At 35.5% G+C, this 20,688-nt stretch overlaps 1 protein-coding gene across 1 annotated transcript in view; it reads right to left on the reverse strand.

Moving 5' to 3' along the window:
• The window catches only part of POT1 (protection of telomeres 1), a 102,193-nt gene that overhangs the window by 46,650 nt on the left and 34,855 nt on the right, over nucleotides 1–20,688 (reverse strand). Inside the window, exon 7 of the mRNA XM_052639003.1 lies at nucleotides 19,366–19,480. Within this exon, the coding sequence (XP_052494963.1) occupies nucleotides 19,366–19,480 (115 nt within the window). The remainder of the gene's footprint in view (nucleotides 1–19,365; nucleotides 19,481–20,688) is intronic.

Here is a 20,688-nt window from a genome sequence, read left to right on the forward strand (position 1 = left end):
TATACTCCTAAATATAGTTTGAGTTATCAAATAATAATAATGTGCAAAATAAAATGTCAACATTCCAAATTAATTTATGAAATGGAATAATGTATTTGATGTTGAAGCTGAAACTCCAATGCTCTGGCCACCTGATAAGAAGAGCTGACTCATCTGAAAAGACTCTGATGCTGGGAAAGATTGAGGCCAGGAGAAGGGGATGACAGAGGATGAGATGGCTGGATGGCATCACCTACTCGATGGACATGGGTTTGGGTAGACTCTGGGAGTTGGTGATAGACAGGGAGGGCTGGCGTGCTGTGGTTCATGGGGTCACAAAGAGTCGGACACGACTGAGCGAATGAACTGAACTGAATGTATTGGACTTCTTAGACAGAAAACAAAACAAAACTGCAGTACCTATTATGCAAGGTATCTTATTCCCAGGCCTAAAAATGGGGGTGGGGGAGTGGGGAGGGGATTATGTTAATTAGCAGTCAGTAACTACTGAGGGCTTACTAAATACCAGGTTTCTGCTAAACAATTTAAATGCATTGTCTCCCTGAATTTTTAGCTAGTTGTATACTGCAATTAACAAACAAGAGAACTTAAGTTTCTTAAAAGGTCTAGGTAAGATATCCAAGTATGAAAGTCACATGTAGCTTAGCATAACCTATTCCTGTGTTTCTATATTTAACCAGAAAACTGTACTGTCTCCATATTACATGTTTTTCAAACATAAACAGTAATTTCAAAGAAAGTAAAATATTATGCTTAAACTGTGATGGAGGCTTGAGAATTTTTCTAAATAGGAAAAATTATACTGTATCTTAACTCTATATTATCTACCATTTCATGCATCTCCTATTAAAGAATTCATTACTAAAGAATTAAAATATCATTCATCATAATGTAACTTCCTTCACCTATAAATTATTCCAGAAACAGACCTCACAGACATCACAGAAAAAGTCTATAAAAATTCATTATGATGATGCTTGAATTTATTTTTACATTCTTTGCAACAATTATTTTTTGACTCATAAATTAAAAGAAGAAAAGGAAACAAAAAAGAGCATCTTCTGAGGCAGCTGAACAAGAGTTAAATCCTAGTGAAAAGACAAAGGCAATAAAAGAAGATATATGGTTAAGTGTGAGGCTACTCAGAGAGGTATTTTGAGTGGTTAGAAGAAAAAGAAGAGAGCACAGTATTATAAATTAGGAGCTGGCAAACTATCGTCCACAGCCAAATCCAGGCCACTGTCTGTTGATTATCTTTCCAAAGCATTCAACTTTCAAAAAACCCACAAAAAACCATCTTTTCACATTCATATTCATCTGTCTCCATAAGATTTAATGAAATTACTTGATCAGAATAACAAGGAAAAAGAGTACAAAGAGATTTGGGAACAAAACTGCAAGAACACAACTCTTGAGAGAATACAGTTCCACTAGTAGGAGCAGAAATGAGCAGGAGCATTAGGGCTGGTCAATTCCAGATCGCCAATTCCCAATCGTGAGAGCTCAGGATGATAAAAGCATCAGTAACAGGGTTTAATGAGGGAGTGAAACACTGCTCATTGTAAAGTTAGATAATAGGTTAAGAAAGTTTCTTATTTAAATAAGGACTTAGCTGTGGGAAGACACCCAATGTGTCTTGAAATAGATCACATATATTTATTGTGTAATGAATGACATATGTGAACACAGCAAATATTTTTCAGAATAGTGACTATATATAGATTTCTAAAGCATGCCAGAGCAGACATTCTTTAACCAGAGAACACAGACAACAGGCTTCCAGATTTAGTATTAAGTCTTCACAGTTCACAGATTCTATAAGACATAGTAGCTGACCAACCATCTTTACTAGATTAATGGACGTCATTGTGTGTTCAGTCGTGTCTGACTCTTTGCAGGACCTGCCAAGTTCCTCTGCCCATGGAACTGTCCAGGCAAGCATACTGGAGTGGGGTGCCATGTTCTATTGCAAGGGATCTTCCTGACCCAGAGATTGAACCCAAGGCTCTGGCAATGTCTCTCTTGCATTGGCAGGCAATTCATTGCCACTAGCGCCACCTGGGAAGCATCACCTACAGTGAATATATGATACTTGTAAAAATTCTGCCTCTGAAGCCTCCTGCAGACACTGAAAATTATTTAGCCTCTTTATGCCTCAATTTTCCTATTTGAAAAATGGGGGAAATTAGTATTTACCTCATATGATTGCTAAAATTAAACATGTAATCACATGTAAAGTGCTTAAAACTGCACCTAGAACATGGCTAAATGGTATATATAAGAGCTGGTCAGTGGTGGTGATGGTGGTGGTATCAGCAGCAGCAACAGCAGCATGTCTATCACTGTTAATAAACTGTAACATTCTTACCTAATGAACTTAGATATACTCTTAGCATCTGCCTTAACAAAGAACCTAAAGACACTGCCAATATACAGTGTCAAACTGATTGCAGTTGGTACATGAAAAGAAAAGTACAGATGTAAGAGAAAGCAAAAGAATTCTAATTTGAATTTCCACTGGAATTTCAAATAGTGGCTTTTAGATATTCATCAATCAACCTTCCACAGAGAAATATCTCATAGTTAACAAGATAATCTGGTTCTCAAGTGAAATATCACTTGGAACACAAAGAGTTTCTGAGAAGCTGTAAGGTGGAAAATAACATTAACCACTTATTCAAAAACTAAAATGTTGAAGATAATACAGAACTGCTAAAGAGATAAGAGAATCCTGCTACTTTTATTATGTGTTAAAGATAAAAATACTTTCAAAAAATGTGAAACAATACCACATTCCATGTTTTTGGAAAATATATTTTTCATTAAAAATTTTATTTATGTTTACATGTAATAGGCTATTTTTGGTTTAAATGAATTACTAAATGTTAGTCTTTCACTTTTAATTTCCAGTATGTTTAAATATATGTAACTACGACCCATAAACAATATAAGCTCCTTGAGATCCTGATAATTTTTAGGATAATGGAAAACTTAAAAACCACTGATTTAGGGCATCAACAATATTATACTCTTTGAAAGTGAAAATTCACAAAGTACTACATTTTATATAGAAAACTACAGAGACAAGGCCCTTGCAATTCTACCATAATCAAATTGCAAAGATTTAGATGTTTACTTATGGCTGATTCATGCCGATGTATGGCAGAAACCAATGAAACACTGTAAACCAATTATCCTCTAATTAACAATAAATAAATTTTTTTTAAATCGCAAAAAAATAAGAATTGGCCCTAACCCTTCCTAGTTGCTAATCTCTAAACTTGACTCCACAGAACAAGTTTCAGCAAACAAAAATCAGTACATTAAAAAGGGTTCCATGTTCAAGTAATTCCAAGTAAAATATGCTAAAAATAGAGTTAAACAGGTTCCTTTCTTACAACTTTTCAGAGGTGACAACGTGCTAATAATGCATCGTGATCCTCAAGAGCCAGATACAGTATGCAAAATTTACCACTTTTTCATAGAATGTTTCACAGAATTGGCTTTTCTTCCACTGAAAATGCTTTGCTAAAAGTGTACGAAGATTAGATCTGCAAGTTATTTTAAGGGAAGTATTACTGAGAAAACGGAGAACTTACAGACTCACTTCATGAGGAGGCAGACAACTTTCAGGAATGCAGTTCACTGTTGTCTTGGGATATTCTCTTTAGCAGTTCCCACCCCTCCATTATCCACCTATCTCCTGGCTAGCCACTGTTTTACACTTTTGTCTCTTCTTTTTTGCCTTCTTATCTCCCTCTTTGTTGTTACTTACAAGAGAACAATTTAAAATAAAAATTAAAAAAGTAAAATTTCATTTTGATGCTTCTTGATATCAAACCAATTTCTACACTGACTTCTCTTAATCCTCCAAAAGGGATGTCAAAAGGCTGTCCTTATGTGCCCATAAAATGAATATGGCGCAACTGCCACATTGAAGAATATTCCCAATTTACATAAACTATAAAACTAAGTAACCAAAATAACCTAGACAGTGTTGAAAAGCAGAGATATTACTCTGCTGACAAAGGTCCATATAGTCAAGGCTATGGTCTTCCCAGTGGTCAGGTACGTGTGTGAGAGCTGGACTGTAAAGAAGGCAAAGTGCCAAAGAATCGATGCCTTGGAACTGTGGTGTTGAAGAGGACTCCTAAGAGTCCCTTAACAGCAAGGAGATCAAACCAATCATTCTTAAAGGAAATCAACAATGAATACTCGTTGGAAAGACTGATGCTCAAGCGCCAGTATTTCGGTCATCCGATATAAACAGCCAACTCATTGGAAAAGTCTCTGATGCTGGGAAAGATTGAGAGTAGAAGAAGAGGGTGTCAAGGATGAGATGGCTGGATAGCATCACTGATGCAACGGACATGAACTTGGGCAAACTCCATGAGACGGTGAGGGACAAGGAGGCCTGGCATGCTGCAGTCCATGGGTCACAAAGAGTCAGACATGACTGGGCGACTGAATAACAAAAACAACCAGAATAAACTTTGAAACAACTGGGTGAACTAAAACCCAGTGAAATATGTAGCCTTATAACTTGTCCCTAATAATACAAGTAACTAGCAACCTTCTTGGCAAAAGCTTAAAGACCATCAGAAAAGCCTAAGATTCAGGTTCCATCTTCTTTATCTTCTTTAAAGTTTATAGACCTTTTTTTTAGTATTTTCTATACAAATGAGTACTTTCAAGCAATAAAGTGATAAAGCTTTTCATTTTTTGAATATCCAATAGTACTATAGTATCTGACTTTCTATTATTATGGATAGACAAAAACAAATTCATAAACTTGTACTATATATAATGGATTTAAGTGAATCAACATGAACAAAACCCTCATACATTTCATTGCATGTAACAGTTTCCCCCCACAAAAAAAGAACCGCATATAAACACTGAAGTCTATTTGATAGTTAGTGACGTACATCCTAAAATATTTAGGGATAATGTGTACTGATATCTTCAAGTTACTCTGAAAAGGATCAAAAAAGAAATTAACTAATGGACTCACCAACAATGGCCAGTATATATGGGTGTTCATTGCATAATACCTTCAAATATTTTGTATATTTAAATATTTTTATTAAAATGCTGAGAAAAACAAGTAGTTTTTAAATATTTCCTTTATAACAGTATTTTCATTAGCTCTTTGACTAGAACACCTTTATAGAATCTTTTGACCTATTAAATTCTCAAAAAATCCTGAATTAGGTATATCAGAAATTAAAAGGTATTAATAAACTTATCTCAAAAGTACCAAGAATGAAAGAAAATAGTTTGACAGTATTATGGAAGACAGAAACAAATCAATAAACCATAGTTTTGATCTTTCTTCTTTTTCAATTTGAAGTGCTTTCTTATCTATAATGCTATATGAATCTTATTTCAGTTATAGAAGGTGATTGTGGGTGATGATATCAGTTTCTCAAAAGTATTATATGTACTAGGAAATTGAGAGGAGTTAAGAGAAGCTTGAAGAGTCTGCTAAAAACTGATGGACAGCTGTTGAGCTTTTGGTAGGGAGTGGGGTATTCACACTTTGTTTATGATTAAATGATCAAAATTGTTTTTAGTGGTAACAGAAATTCATGTGTACTTCTAAGTTCTTATTCTGTTGCTGGTACATGGTTCCACTAACGTTTTGCTTTAAATCTAATTTATAAAATGCATTCAACAACAAATCTTTCAAATATTTAGCATAAAATATGAGGTTTCTTATCATGAAATTTCTGCAGAGAATATGTATTTGGTTTATCACTCCACCCTAAAAATCAAATTCACTGGTTTTCAACTGGTAACAACATCCAGGTATACACACAAATTCTATAAAGTCCTGATACTGTTTTCTAAGTAAAGCAAAAATTTTCAAATTTCTAAAAGTAAAAAACTAAAAGTATAAAAAAATTGTAAGAAATAATCCAAGGCATAAGTTAATTTTCATTGGTTTTTCTATTCCAAACTTCTTTTTTAAAAAAATCCTTCTCAAAGAATTTTTTTGAATCTGTTTTCACTCAAAGAGGAGATGGGAAGGTGAGGTTATCATACAACTTTCAGAAAGTTGGAAGTTTATAAAGAAACTTGAAAAACAATCTACTTTTAAGCCATTTGGGTAGAAGTTATACATTTCAGCAGAATGTGTCTTGTTTCAAAAACAACTTTGCACTCAAATTTATACTATACATTCAAAAGGTAGCATTAATATATCCATGTGTGGTAAGTCATTTTAGTTCTGTCTGACTTTTTGCAACCCTATGGACTGTGGCCTACCAGGCTCCTCTGTACATGAGATCCTCCAGACAAGAATAATGGAGTGGTTGCCAAGCCCTTCATCAGGGAATCTTCCCAAACCTGGGTCTCCTGCACCACGGGCAATGTTCTTCAAAACATCATCTACTGGCTACAAAACAAGCTCTCTAGAAGAGCATAACTAAACATGAGGAAGTTCTCAGACTCTCCTAAGATTATATACAAAAATAATGAGGAGTTTCAAACTAAAATTTTATATATTTTGGTGTTTAGATATGTATACAGTTATAAAAGAAACAAAACTTCAGATTCAAGGCATTAAAAAAAAAATCTGTCCAATAATTTTCCCTGAAGAACAATAAAGTAGCAATACAAATGAAATATTAAACAGCTTTCAGGTTCTTTCAAAAATTACCATTAGATTCCTAACATAACTGGAAACCAAGCTACTCATCTTAACAAATACTAATAGGGCAAACTGTCAAACAAGTGTTCCACCAGATAATCTTTCAATAATGACTACTTAAAATAATAAAAATAGTTATTTTCCCCATGCCTCATTTTTGACTCCAAAATGAATGAAAAAAAAAAAAAAAACTGTGAAGTCACAGTCAACCTAGAACTTTGTATTTTAATAACAGAGTTACAAAACAAAGGTTCAGTTCAGTTCAGTTGCTCAGTCGTGTCCGACTCTTTGTGACACCGTGAACCACAGCTCGCCAGGCCTCCCTGTCCATCACCAACTCCCGGTTTACTCAAACTCATGTCCATTGAGTTGGTAATGCCATCCAACTATCTCATTCTCTGTAGTCCCCTTCTCCTCCTGCCCTCAATCTTTCCCAGCATCACAGTCTTTTCAAATGACTCAGCTCTTCGCATCAGGTGGCCAAAGTATTGGAGTTTCAGCTTCAACATCAGTCCTTCCAATGAACACCCAGGACAGATCTCCTTCAGAATGGACTGGTTGGATCTCCTTGCAGTCCAAGGGACTCTCAAGAGTCTTCTCCAACACCACAGTTCAAAAGCATCAATTCTTCAGCGCTCAGCTTTCTTTACAGTCCAACTCTTTGGAAAAAACATAGCCTTGACTGGACGGACCTTTGTTGGCAAAGTAATGTGTCTGCTTTTTAATATGCTGTCTAGGTTGGTCATAATTTTCCTTCCAAGGAGTAAGAGTCTTTTAATTTCATGGCTGTAGTCACCATCTACAGTGATTTTGGAGCCCAGAAAAATAAAGTCAGCCACTGTTTCCCATCTATTTGCCTTGAAGTGATGGGACTGGATGCCATGATCTTAGTTCTCTGAATGTTGAGCTTTAAGCCAACTTTTTCACTCTCCTCTTTCACTTTCATCAAGAGGTTCTTTAGTTCCTCTTCACTTTCTGCCATGAGGGTGGTGTCATCTGCATATCTGAGGTTATTGATATTTCTCCCAGCAATCTTGATTCCAGCTTGTGTTTCTTCCAGCCCAGTGTTTCTCATGATGTACTCTGCATGTAAGTTAAATAAGCAGGGTGACAATGTACAGCCTTGATGTACACCTTTTCCTATTTGGAACCAGTCTGTTGTTCCATGTCCAGTTCTAATTGTTGCTTTCTGACTGGCATATAGGCTTCTCAAGAGGCAGGTCAGGTGGTCTGGTATTCCCATCTCTTTCAGAATTGTCCACAGCTTATTGTGATCCACACAGTCAAAGGCTTTGGCATAGTCAATGGAGCAGAAATAGATGTTTTTCTGGAACTCTCTTGCTTTTTCCATGATCCAGCAGATGTTGGCAATTTGGTCTCTGGTTCCTCTGCATTTTCTAAAACCAGCTTGAACATCTGGAAGTTCACGGTTCACATACTGCTGAAGCCTGGCTTGGAGTATTTTAAGCATTACTTTACTACTGTGTGAGATGAGTGCTATTGTGTGGTAGTTTGAGCATTCTTTGGCATTGCCTTTCTTTGGGATTGCAATGAAAACTGACCTTTTCCAGTCCTGTGGCCACTGCTGAGTTTTCCAAATTTGCTGGCATATTGAGTGTAGCACTTTCACAACATCATCTTTCAGGATTTGAAATAGCTCAACTGGAATTCCATCACCTCCACTAGCTTTGTTCGTAGTGATGCTTCCTAAGGCCCACTTGACTTCACATTCCAGGATGTCTGGTTCTAGGTGAGTGATCATACCATCGTGATTATCTGGGTTGTGAAGATCTTTTTTGTACAGTTCTTCTGTGTATTCTTGCCACCTCTTTTTCATATCTTCTGCTTCTGTTAGGTCCCTACCATTTCTGTCCTTTATTGTGCCCATCTTTACATGAAATGTTCCCTTGGTATCTCTAATTTTCTTGAAGAGATCTCTAGTCTTTCTGGTCTACTGGAGAAGGGAATGGCAAACCACTTCAGTATTCTTGCCTTGAGAACCCCATGAACAGTATGAAAAACAAAGGTAACTTAAGTTTCTTTTCTTGAAAGCTAATACCAGTAGAGAAACTACACAGAGTAGAAAGACATCTAATAAATCACTATTCTTACCTAAATAACATATTAATATAATGTCTGTGTATGTGTACATGTGTGTGCTCATTTGTGTCTGCCTCTTTGTGACCCCACAGCCAGGCTCCTCTGTCCATGGGATTTCTATAGGCAAGAATACTGGAGTGGGTTGCCATTTCCTCCTCCAGGGGGTCCTCCTGACCCAGGGATCAAAACTGAATCTCTGGTGTCCCCTGCAGTGGCAGGCAGATTCTCTACCACTGAGCCACCTGGAATCCCCAAATAACCTCTAAAACACATATTTAAACTTTTTTTTTTTAATATTTAAACTTTTGATAAAGCATTTATTTTAACTACTTTAATGCTTCAGTAAGACTTCATGTTTAACCTGACAAAGTGTTCTAACTACTTTAACACTTAGGTAATACTTCATGTAACTTGATATAAATCTAGAAAAGGTAACAAATGATAAATTAAGCCCTATAGTCTGCAATCACCTAATTTCCTCAGTATGATTAAGTGTAAATTGCCTTGGAGTTATATTATAAGGAAAAGCTGGTAGTTCATCTAAGCAAGGTCTTTAATCAAAGAAGCATGCATGCATAAATTATATAATCCACAAAAAACTCCTGCATGAAAGTTGCTTTACCATCTTTAATCTATTATCAATACTAGAGCTGCGTTGCTTTTAAACCAATCAGTATTTGCCCCCCAGTTTTCTATCTGTATGAAAGTTTATTATTGAAACACTAAAGTAAAAGCCATGAATGCAAATCACTGAACTCAGGTGACACTATATGCTACAACCTTATCTGTTTACAAGGATACTTGCTATATAATACGCAACAGTACTCTTTAACTATGCCGGTATGAAGTTAACATAATTTCCACTCATGTTTTTATAATATTGGAAAAGACCATGGGAAGCAAGAAGAGAAGAAAGCATAAACAGGATGACAGACATATAGGTTCTAAACACATGTGTGCACATACACACAGATTAGATAGGAAAGTAAGTAGGTAGGTAAACAGATACTCAACAAGTTTATAAATGTTATTCTAGATTTACGCCTGGAGGCATTTTCCTCTTATGTTTTACTCTATGTATTAAGCAACCACAGGTCATAGATGGTATACTAGGTTTAAGGATTTATATTAAAACTAGCAGTGGTCTTTATCTTTTCAGAGTTTGTGCTTATAATAAGGTAGATAAAAAGAATGACTTTTAAAATAACTATAAAAGTATATTGATATTGATCAATAAAAAGGAATAAACTACTAATACATGCTATAACATGGAATCTCAAAATCATTATCTAGATGAAAGAAGCCAGAAGCAAAGTGAGGCTCTCTAAATGAAATGTACATAAAGGGATAAAAATATTAGTTTGGTGCAAAAGTAACCACGGTTTTGCTTTATTGAATTTTGCTATTTGATTGGAATACATTCTTAAATAAATATGGTTATATTATTCATCATTTTAACGCACATTTCTCCGTTTATGTTTTTTTGCTGTCTTACTATTGTTGTTGTTCAGTTGCTAAGTCATGTCCAGCTCTTTCCAACCCCATGGACTACAGCACGTCAGGCTTCCTTGTCCCTCACCATCCCCCAGAGTTTGCTCAAATTCATGTCCATCGAGTCAGTGATGCTTCTAACCCTCTTATCCTCTGTCGCCCCCTTCTCTTTCTGCCCTCAATCTTTCCCAGCATCAGGGTCTTTTCCAATGAGTCAGCTCTTCTCATCAGATAGTCAAAGTATTGGAGCTTCAGCTTCAGCATCAGTCCTTCCAATGAGTATTCAGGGTTGCTTTCATGTAGGACTGACTGGTTTGACTTATTACTTGCTGCTTATTGCATATTTATTTTAGACTATGGAAATGATGCTAGACAAAAAGCAAATTTGAATAATTTTCTTATTCAAGTTCAAATGGGCTGTAAAGCAGTGGAGACAACTTGCAACAACAACAACACATGTGGCCTAGGAACTGCTAACGAACATACAGTGCAGTGGTGGTTCAAGGAGTTTTGCAAAGGAGACAAAAGCCTCGAAGATGAGGAGCACAGTGGCATAAAAAACTCATGTAGAGACTGTAGTAAATACTCTGCCTAATGATTAAAAATTGGGCAACATCTGAATAGTCCTCTTTTTTGAGGAGACCTGTTGCAGATCATACACTGGGAGAAGAGAATTCACCCCAGGCTCTCTGTTAGCTGTTCTTCCACAGATCCTTATATGGAGGTACAGATAATATACATGACTTACATACATCATAATATTTAATAGGTGATTTTGAAACAAGGCAGTTACCAACAAAAAGTGAGATCAATTCCAGGCAATACATCCAGTTTTAAAAAATATAAAATAATTTTAAAGAAAAAAATCTTTTTGCAGATCTTCTATGGGTAAGACTCTTCAAATAAACTAATTATGACTCCACAAGCACTATAAACATTTATATTTCAAAAACTATCAGCACAAAACTAAAATGCTGGGGAAATCATCTATAACATATATGATGAAAAAGAGTAAGAAGCTGCTAGAAATCACTGAAAAAGGACAACCAAACTGAAAAATATGGAAGAGAATATATTTTTATTTTCTTAATTGATGTATGTGAAGTAGGGAGGGAAAGTAATATACTGAAGTAGACGAAAATCTTAAAAATGCAGATAGAAATCAAAGTTTTTTGTAACTTACAAGTAATTTTTGTGAGCCCAATATTAATAGAATCTATTAGGCCTGTGAAATAATATAATGAAGTATTGCATTGATAGCCACTTAAAATATGAGTGTGTGTTAATCACTTAGTTGTGTCCGATTCTTTGTGACCCCATGGACTGTAGCCCACCAGACTCCTCTGTCCATGGGATTCTCCAGGCAAGAATATGGAGTGGGTTGCCATTTCCTTCTCCAGGGGATCTTTCTGACCCAAGGATCAAACCTGGGTCTGTTGCACTGCAGGCAGATTCTTCACCATCTGAGCTATAGGGAAGTCCACTTAAAATATATTTGTAATAATTCTGAATAACCTTGCAAAGACCAACTGTCAATGATTGATACATGACAGTTTTAGCATATAAAGATGTTGACTGTATATATAACCAATATAATCTGAACAAGCCAGTTTGACCACATATGAAAACCATAAATACAAATTTTTTTAAAATTTTATTCAAGAATATAAACAAGCAGTGTATCACACAGTGTATCATAGGTCCTTAATAATGATCCCTAAAAAAGCCTGCTACAAGAGCATAAAAGTATGCATCAATATACTGCTGACATTCTATTGCTTCAAATTATATTTAAGTTGACTGCTTCAGCCCTAGTACACATTTTTATTATAAAGCTGACAACTGTTGTTGCTATTTTCAAAGTCTGGAATGTTACCTCTTCTATCAAAATCCAATATCCTTTAAAGTTCAGCTCAACGGGCTACATCCCCTAGAAACTTTTCTCCATTAGCATTAATCTCTGCATTCCCACTCTAAAAGCACCTTGTTTATTCCTTTAGTCACAGCATAATACAACTGTGCCTCGTATTAACTAGCTGATTACCTTTGGATCTCTCTCACTTATAAACTCTCTGAGAGTTATTTTATCTATGGACAACGATGTATTACTTTCCATCTTTAGAAAACAACTAACTATAGTATAATGCTACACAGGCTAGCAAAGACATTTTCTAATTGAATGAATAAAAGAATGTACCACACGTTTCTTGAAAGAATGAGAAAACACATATTTTTCACTGAAATAATTAAAACTATAAACTCATGAAACATAGTGAGTGGGCTAATAATTTTTTAGAGGAAAAGGTTCTGAGAGACATATTCCTAGGATATGGACAGGAAAGAGGGGATGCCACAAACCTCAAAGAAGTCATCTTGAATATAACAAAGCAATCCATACAAAGGTTCAGTGACAGAATAAGAAAGATCTTTCTTCACTGTCACTCTCCAAGTGGAAACCTAAATATTTCCTACTGGCATGGACAGAATAGCCTGAAAACAGTGAAGAGAGGCTTAGCTCTCCTTTCTAAATCCTTAAAGAGATAAGTGATGAATAGCCGTGCTCTGGCTGCCCTCCCGTCATGAAAGTAAGACAGCCAAGCAATTGAGAAGTCTCAACTCACTCAACTAGACATAATGCTTTAGCTCGAGAGAAATGGAAAACTCCATACCTGCCCACAACCTTCATCTCATATATAAGGTAAATCCACCATTCAGCTTTAAAATACACATTCAAAAAGTTTAGTATGCTTCACAATGATGATTCTGTTCATTTTTAACAATAAAATGGACAACTAGAATTTTACAAATTGGGGAAAGACTAAAACCAAAGTGAAATCATGAATAATTATAATTATTGTATTGTAATGATTATCTGTCTAAACTGTAATTTTAATTTCTTGAGGGTGGAGAACAATTACATAAATCTTTGAATGTCTCATGTCTAATACAACACCTGGCACATAGAAAGTTGTCAATGTTTGTTGAATAAATGCAAATGAGTGAACTGAAAAAAAAAAACCCTATATATTTATTTTGTTTTAAATGCCATACATTAAACCAATACATATGCTGTAGCTTTGATATTAACTGAATATTCAGATAAGTGAGTCTAAATGTATCACAGATCAGGAGTTTCCAATGTGAAGCTCAAAGGAAGCAGGGAATGAATCTTTGATATTGTATGTTAAAGTCTTTACACATGCATATGTATTTTTCTAGAACAAGTTCTACATAGCTGTCATCATACTTTCATAAAGGTTGAAGACTACAGAACAGTCAAAACGTCTAAAGATGCATTATCAATTGTAAAAAAATAAAAATATAATTAAATATTACACACAATTTATGTAACACCAGATGTTTTAATCTTTGATGAATCAGAAAAGCTCCTGGATTATATGGAGTACCAAGAGTCATTAATCATTCAGTATTTAATAAATGCTTTTTCAATCATTTAAATGTAGAAAATGTGGGAATTTATTATTATACTTTGTGAAATTAAAAGATACTAGCTACATCATCATTAATAGGCAACCAATATTACTCATGCAAAACAAAAATATTCAAACAATTATGCCACATGAATTAATGCATAAATGGTTAAGACATTTTCATAAGTGAAAATAGCATTTTTACAAAACCAAAACTAGTAATCCAGAGTTAGCTAGAACAGTTAACAAAACAGGAAAAGATAAAGTCCTGGGGCTCTATATCCTAGCACTCTAACCTAAAAACTAAATGTAAGTAAAATAGATAGGTGCTCTCAGAAATCCAATGTTGTAGACACAAGTTAGTAATTTGATTATACTGCTCAGGAAGGAGCTGCAACAGGTGTCCTTTTTCTAAGAAATTGAATAGAAGAAGTCCACTTCTAGAATCACAGTAACATCCAAAACTGGTCAGTTTAACCAAGCTGTTTTTTTCTGATATTGAGAATTTTTGATGGAAGGTGAGGTATGAAAATAATTTCACAACGTAAAGCATTCCTGAGGAAAGCTTGCAAGCCACAGGTGATGGGCCATACTACATGGCACAAAAAGGCTGAGACCTCTAGGGCCTCAGAGGTGGAGAGAGAATGGAAAAAGGAGAGGTGAACAATAAAAACAGATGATACGAATACTCTGACTATTCTCTCCCTTCCTCTGGACTCAGATATTAGGAAGAATAAGCACAAACAAGAGTTGCCCCTACTCATCCCATTTGCTCTATGAGCAGGGATTATATTAACCAAGCAAGCATCACTATACACTGTTAACAGGTCTGGATGGAAATGATTAATGGCCTGCCTCTATGCACTTTACTTAGTAAGAACAGACAATAAGAACAGAGTAAAGGTGTCTCAAGTTTAAAGTAAGTATTAAGCTATTTCTTAAAATCTAAGACAGAGTTAAAAATAAATTCCTTTATATGTGTTATATAAGAAAATATGCCCAATGTTATCTGTATAAGACGAAACACTGCATACCTAGCTCTCTATATCCAGCTCTGTAAAGTGAAAGTAACTGTAAGGCTTTCACAGGAGGTAACTGCTATAAATCTCAAAATCCCAAGAAGGTGACAATAACCTTGTCTTCCTACATGAAAGAGGCCATATTAAGTACCCCAATGAGTGATTATCAAAATAAATTTTGATGATACAATGATCTTTCAATACATGGTGTTCTCATTATCCCTGAGATATTCTTGGTTTTTATGACATCTTGCCACAAATGAGTAAGAGACTGAGTATCTGTAGTCCTTTTAACACACGATTGATGAGACCTCTGGAAGAATAAAAGCTGCAACTGCCCTGAGACTCAATACAAAGCTTAGGAAATAAAGCATGTGCAATGGTTTATTTGCACAAGATGGCAATGTGCTACAGGTCAGGTGTAATCATTATCACAGAGGAGGAAAGTCTTCAAGAAAACTTCCAGCCAAGTAGTAAGGATGCAAAATTGCACCAAATTGCCTCTACTGCACTGAACTGAACATTTATAAAATGAATTTTAATGAAAAATTCTAGCTGATGATATGTTAGAGAGTTTTTTTCCACCTACCTAAGTTTGAGTTGCATAAAGGTAACTGTCCTCCACATAACTATTTTGTACATTAAGATGTAATATTTAGGTTGTGGCCATGTATTTGTGAAATAAGGTTGCTTTATATCATACAAAACAGGCACAGCTGTGGGTTATTCCTGTACATTTATTCTAGTACTTCTCAGTGGTAATACCAATGAAGTTGATCCTTTCCTAAACACAAAAATCAGAGCTTTCTGTCTGACTCTCCTGCAGCATGTTGAAGGATGAACTCTATCAAACAGAAATAAAAATGTAAGTATAACTAAAATGAAAAGAGAGATAGTTTACAAATGCTACTATCTTGATATTATCTTGCTTGTAAAGATATCTCCCTACATCTTCAGACATATTTTAGAGTTTCAATGAATATATTCAGAAAAAATTGATGACATTCATTTTAAATTAGTATCTCAGAAGAAACAGAGAAATGTAGGGACTGGATATCTGAGAAACATATAAGATGCATAGAATAAACATGTTATTATATAGTTTCCTAGTGCTTTCATTATATACACATGAATTAATAACACTGTCAGAAGAAAATGATTATGCTATATAAAATTAGTGTTGAGTCATCACAGCTGTTTTAAAAACAGCTATCTTTTTATTTTCTAATTTCAAGTTATTTTTTAACATAATATACTTGCTGATTAATTTACTATAAACTTTTAATGAAAAGCATTTGCAACACACCAAGTGCAAAAAAGTTTTAAAATTATATCTTCTACCAAGTTAGAGGAACATTATTACCAATATGCCACTTCTTCCTTAATTTGGCAGGCCAATGAAAGCCAGCGGGTAACACTCACCATTGGAAGAGGATCACAGTAACAGAATTCTCAGAATGAGCAATGTAAAATTCAGGGGGGGAAACTGAATGAGAAGAAACTACTAAAGTGAAAGTATGCATGTGTATTTTGAATGGTATGATGGGGTATGGAATGTAGACTTTGCAAAAAGGTAAAGTTGAATGAAAATATTTGAGAAATTCAAACAAAAATTTCTCTGCTTCAACCTTAGGGTTTAATTTTTTCCCCTCCTCCTAAAACAACAGAAATCAGGGTTTTCAATAAAACGTCCCTTGGGCTCTTCAAACTTACCTACCTTCTATTTCAAACTTCTTATCTCTAGATTTAATAGGCTTCACATAATCGTTTTCACATAAACTAAGTTATACCTATACATTAACAAAATATTCGGACCCCATGAAAATAAAATTTTCCCCTATCCAACAAAGCAAGGAGTAAACTTAGAGGCCATTTCATAATAAAATTTACATATGTAATCTAATTAGGGCTTACCAGGTGGCTCAGTAAAGAATCTGTCTACAATGTAGGAGACATGGGTTCGATACTTGGGTCAGGAAGGTCCCCTGAAGAAGGAAATGGAAACCCACTCCAGTATTCTCGCCTAGGAAATCCCATGAAGCTGGCAGGCTACAGTCCATGGAGTCACAAAAGATTCAGATACAACTTAGTGACTGAACAACAATTTAATAAATTTAATATTAAAGAATATTAACTCACTAGGAACATCTTAGTGTTCTCAGCTTGAGCCACAGCAGTTGGCAGACACACAGCAGATAAAGAAAATGTTCATTACCACCACCCGTTTCATATTTTTACATCTTAAAATATGGCTACATCTTAAAACTGACAGTAAAGTATAGCTTTTATTAATAATACACAAAACAATGATGAGTTTTACAAACTGTTGTTTAAAATTAGACTCAACAGAGTAATAAATGTGAAATTTAATGCTGAACTGAATTAAACCAAGATGAAAGTGCAATGTCTGTTAAATACACTAACTCTCAGAAAACTGAAATTCAGGCTTTGTGAACACATAATTTTACGTTAGTCTGTTTAAAAGTTTGCACTTTTATATAGAATAGGTTCAGTTCAGTTCAGTTGTTCAGTCATGTCTGATTCTTTGCAACCCCATGAACCGTAGCACGCCAGGCCTCCCTGTCCATCACCAACTTCTGGAGTCCACTCAAACCCATGTCCATTGAGTCAGTGATGCCATCCAACCATCTCATCCTCTGTCATCCCCTTCTCCTCCTGCCCTCAATCTTTCCCAGCATCACAGTCTTTTCAAATGAGTCAGCTCTTCACATCAGGTGGCCAAATTATTGGAGTTTCAGCTTTAAGATCAGTCCTTCCAATGAACACCCAGGACTGATCTCCTTTAGGATGGACTGGTTGGATCACCTTGCAGTTCAAGGGATTCTCAAGAGTCTTCTCCAACACCACAGTTCAAAAGCATCAATTCTTTGGCACTTAGTTTTCTGTATAGTCCAACTCTCACATCCATACATGACTACTGGAAAAACCATAGCCTTGACTAGATGGACCTTTGTGGACAAAGAAACGTTTCTGCTTTTTAATATGCTTTCTAGGTTGGTCATAACTTTCCTTCCAAGGAGTAAGCGTCTTTTAATTCCATGGCTGCAGTCACCATCTGCAGTGATTTTGGAGCCCAGAAAAATAAAGTCAGCCACTGCTTATACTGTTTCCCCATCTATTTGCTATGAAGTGATGGGACCAGATGCCATGATCTTCATTTTCTGAATCTTGAGCTTTACGCCATCTTTTCCATTCTCCTCTTTCACTTTCATCAAGAGGCTCTTTACTTCGTCTTCACTTTCTGCTATAAGGGTGGTGTCATCTGCATATCTGAGGTTATTGATATTTCTCCAGGCAATCTTGATTCCAGCTTGTGCTTCTTCCAGCCCAGCGTTTCTCATGATGTACTCTGCATATCAGTTAAATAAGCAGGGTGACAATATACAGCCTTGACGTACTCCTTTTCCTATTTGGAACCAGTCTGTTGTTCCATGTCCAGTTTTAACTGTTGCTTCCTGACCTGCATACAGGTTTCTCAAGAGGCAGGTCAGGTGGTCTGGTATTCCCATTTCTTTCAGAATTTTCCACAGTTTATTGTGATCCATACAGTCAAAGGCTTTGGCATAGTCAATAAAGCAGAGATAGATGTTTTTCTGGAACTCTCTTGCTTTCTCCATGATCCAGGGGATGTTGGCAATTTGATCTCTGGTTCCTCTGCCTTTTCTAAAACCAGCTTGAACATCTGGAAGTTCATGGTTCACATATTGCTGAAGCCTGGCTTGGAGAATTTTGAGCATTACTTTACTAGCGTGTGAGATGAATGCAACTGTGCGGTAGTTTGGGCACTCTTTGGGATTGCCTTTCTTTGGGACTGGAATGAAAACTGACCTTTTCCAGTCCTGTGGCCATTGCTGAGAATAGGTTATATCTTTTCAATTAGCTCTAAAAACAACCCAAGTCTTTTGAATAGGGTGTTTAACCCTTTTACATTTAAAGAACTTATTCTTGCCATTTTGCTAATTCTTTTCTGACTTGTAGCTCTTTTGATCCCTGTTTCCTCTTCTGATCTTCCTTTGTATTTCATTGATTTTTTTTTTTTTGTCATTACATAAGGTCTGATTCCTTTCCCATTTTCTTTTGAGTATCATCCATAGATATTTTCTTTTTGGTTAACACAAAACTTATATAAGACATTTTACAGTTAAAACTGTCTCAAGCTAATAAAAAATAAACTATCACACACAAAAATGCTACACGTTTACTCTTCCCTACACATACTCTATGTCACTGATGTTACAACATTACATCGTTACCCTTTTATACTATGTACCCACTAACATGGGTGGTTCTTTTATATATATTTGTTATTTAACTTCTATACCAGAATTAAAATGATTTACAAATCATCATTACAGTATTACAGTATTCTGTAATTGGCTATATATTTACCTTTTCTATTGTATTCTATTCTTTTGTATATACTTTCATATGCTGTCACGTTACTGTTTAGCATCCTTTTAATTTCTTTATACTTTAGAACTTAAAGACAACACTTATTTTATAAATAAAACTGGCCAAAAAATCTGCATAAGTATTGTTTGACAATGACAAATCAGAATTGAGCCTGCAAGACTTAAGAGTACCGAAGGGGCTGTGTTGAAACCAATAAAGCAGATCCAGTCCATTAAAATCTTCACCCAATACCTACCAGTTCCTCTGCTTAAGTACGGAGGTTTAAAGAACTTCACAACACCATAGACATTCACAATCATGCCACCTTTAAGTTGATTCAGGGGTGTATATACATAATGTGTGGCTGGAGCCTAAAGAAAGACAGTGAACATATCAATATTATTAAGTATTTATTTAGATTTTAGAATCATGTTATGATCAATTTGTAAGTTAGTAAATTGATCTGCATTATTTCTTTGTGTCTAAAAAGAGATGCACAGCCTATAAAGGTTACTGTATAAACTGTATAAACTAGCTTTTCTTATAAACAGCTTTAATTATTAATGTTGCAATCTATATACAACTTTTAAAAAAAAAGCAGTTTAAGAGATTTTAGTTCCAGTTTTTAACCTTAACTAGAATCACTTCAAAACTTATGGCATATATTTGTTTTTCTTATACTGCTACAAAGATTTTACTAAGGCCTAAATAAACGCAGATTTGAATACAAATGATATAAAGACATTAAAATGGTAATAAAAGAAGAAAATATATGAAATAACTGTATATAAGTTTGGAAATAAAAGGGGAAGTGATTTACAGGTGTTAGGTAAACCATTTCTTAAAATCAGCAATAAAACAATAACCCAGGAGACCTCCCTGGGATGGAAGAAGGCTTTGCCAATAGCTCTCCTCCACATCTGTACTGCCCCTAAGGAACAGGTTGGTCTTAGTCCTTATGAGAGGCTATATGGGAGACCTTTTGTTTATGTCTGTGACCTCGTCCAAGATTCAGAGGCTCAGACCTTCCAGTCTTATACCACGGCCATTGTGAACTTCCAACAAGATATACACCTGTGGGGTGTCAACTAGGGCCCAAAAGATTTTAAACAGCTACCATTATATGCTCCAGGGACTTAAGTCCTGATTAAAGTCTGCAAAGATGGGTCCCAAAGGCTTAACTCCAGCCCACATGGAAGGGCCCCTACCCTGTAATACTTTCTACCCTCACAGGAGTCAAGGTACTCAGACACGACTCCTGGATTCACTCATGAGTCAAGCCATGGGAAAAAACAGAAGAGAACACTCAGTATACCTGTGAGCCCCTGGGAGATCTTAGATACCTATTCAGGACTATAGATGAGTGTCATTTCAATGAATACACCAAAATTAAGTTTCTGGGGATAAGATTTCTCAGGACAGTTCTAAAGAGCAAACACAGGTTGGCAGGGGCTGTACTCCAAAACAGACATGAGATAGATCTCCTGATCCCCGAACAAGGAGGGACTTGAGTCATCTTGAATGAGATGTGATGTTTCTGGGTAAATACCTCCAGGTAAGTGAGTAAAGTAATGCTCAA

The sequence above is a fragment of the Budorcas taxicolor genome, chromosome 4 (assembly GCF_023091745.1).
Source record: "Budorcas taxicolor isolate Tak-1 chromosome 4, Takin1.1, whole genome shotgun sequence".
In the NCBI taxonomy this organism is placed as follows: domain Eukaryota; kingdom Metazoa; phylum Chordata; class Mammalia; order Artiodactyla; family Bovidae; genus Budorcas; species Budorcas taxicolor.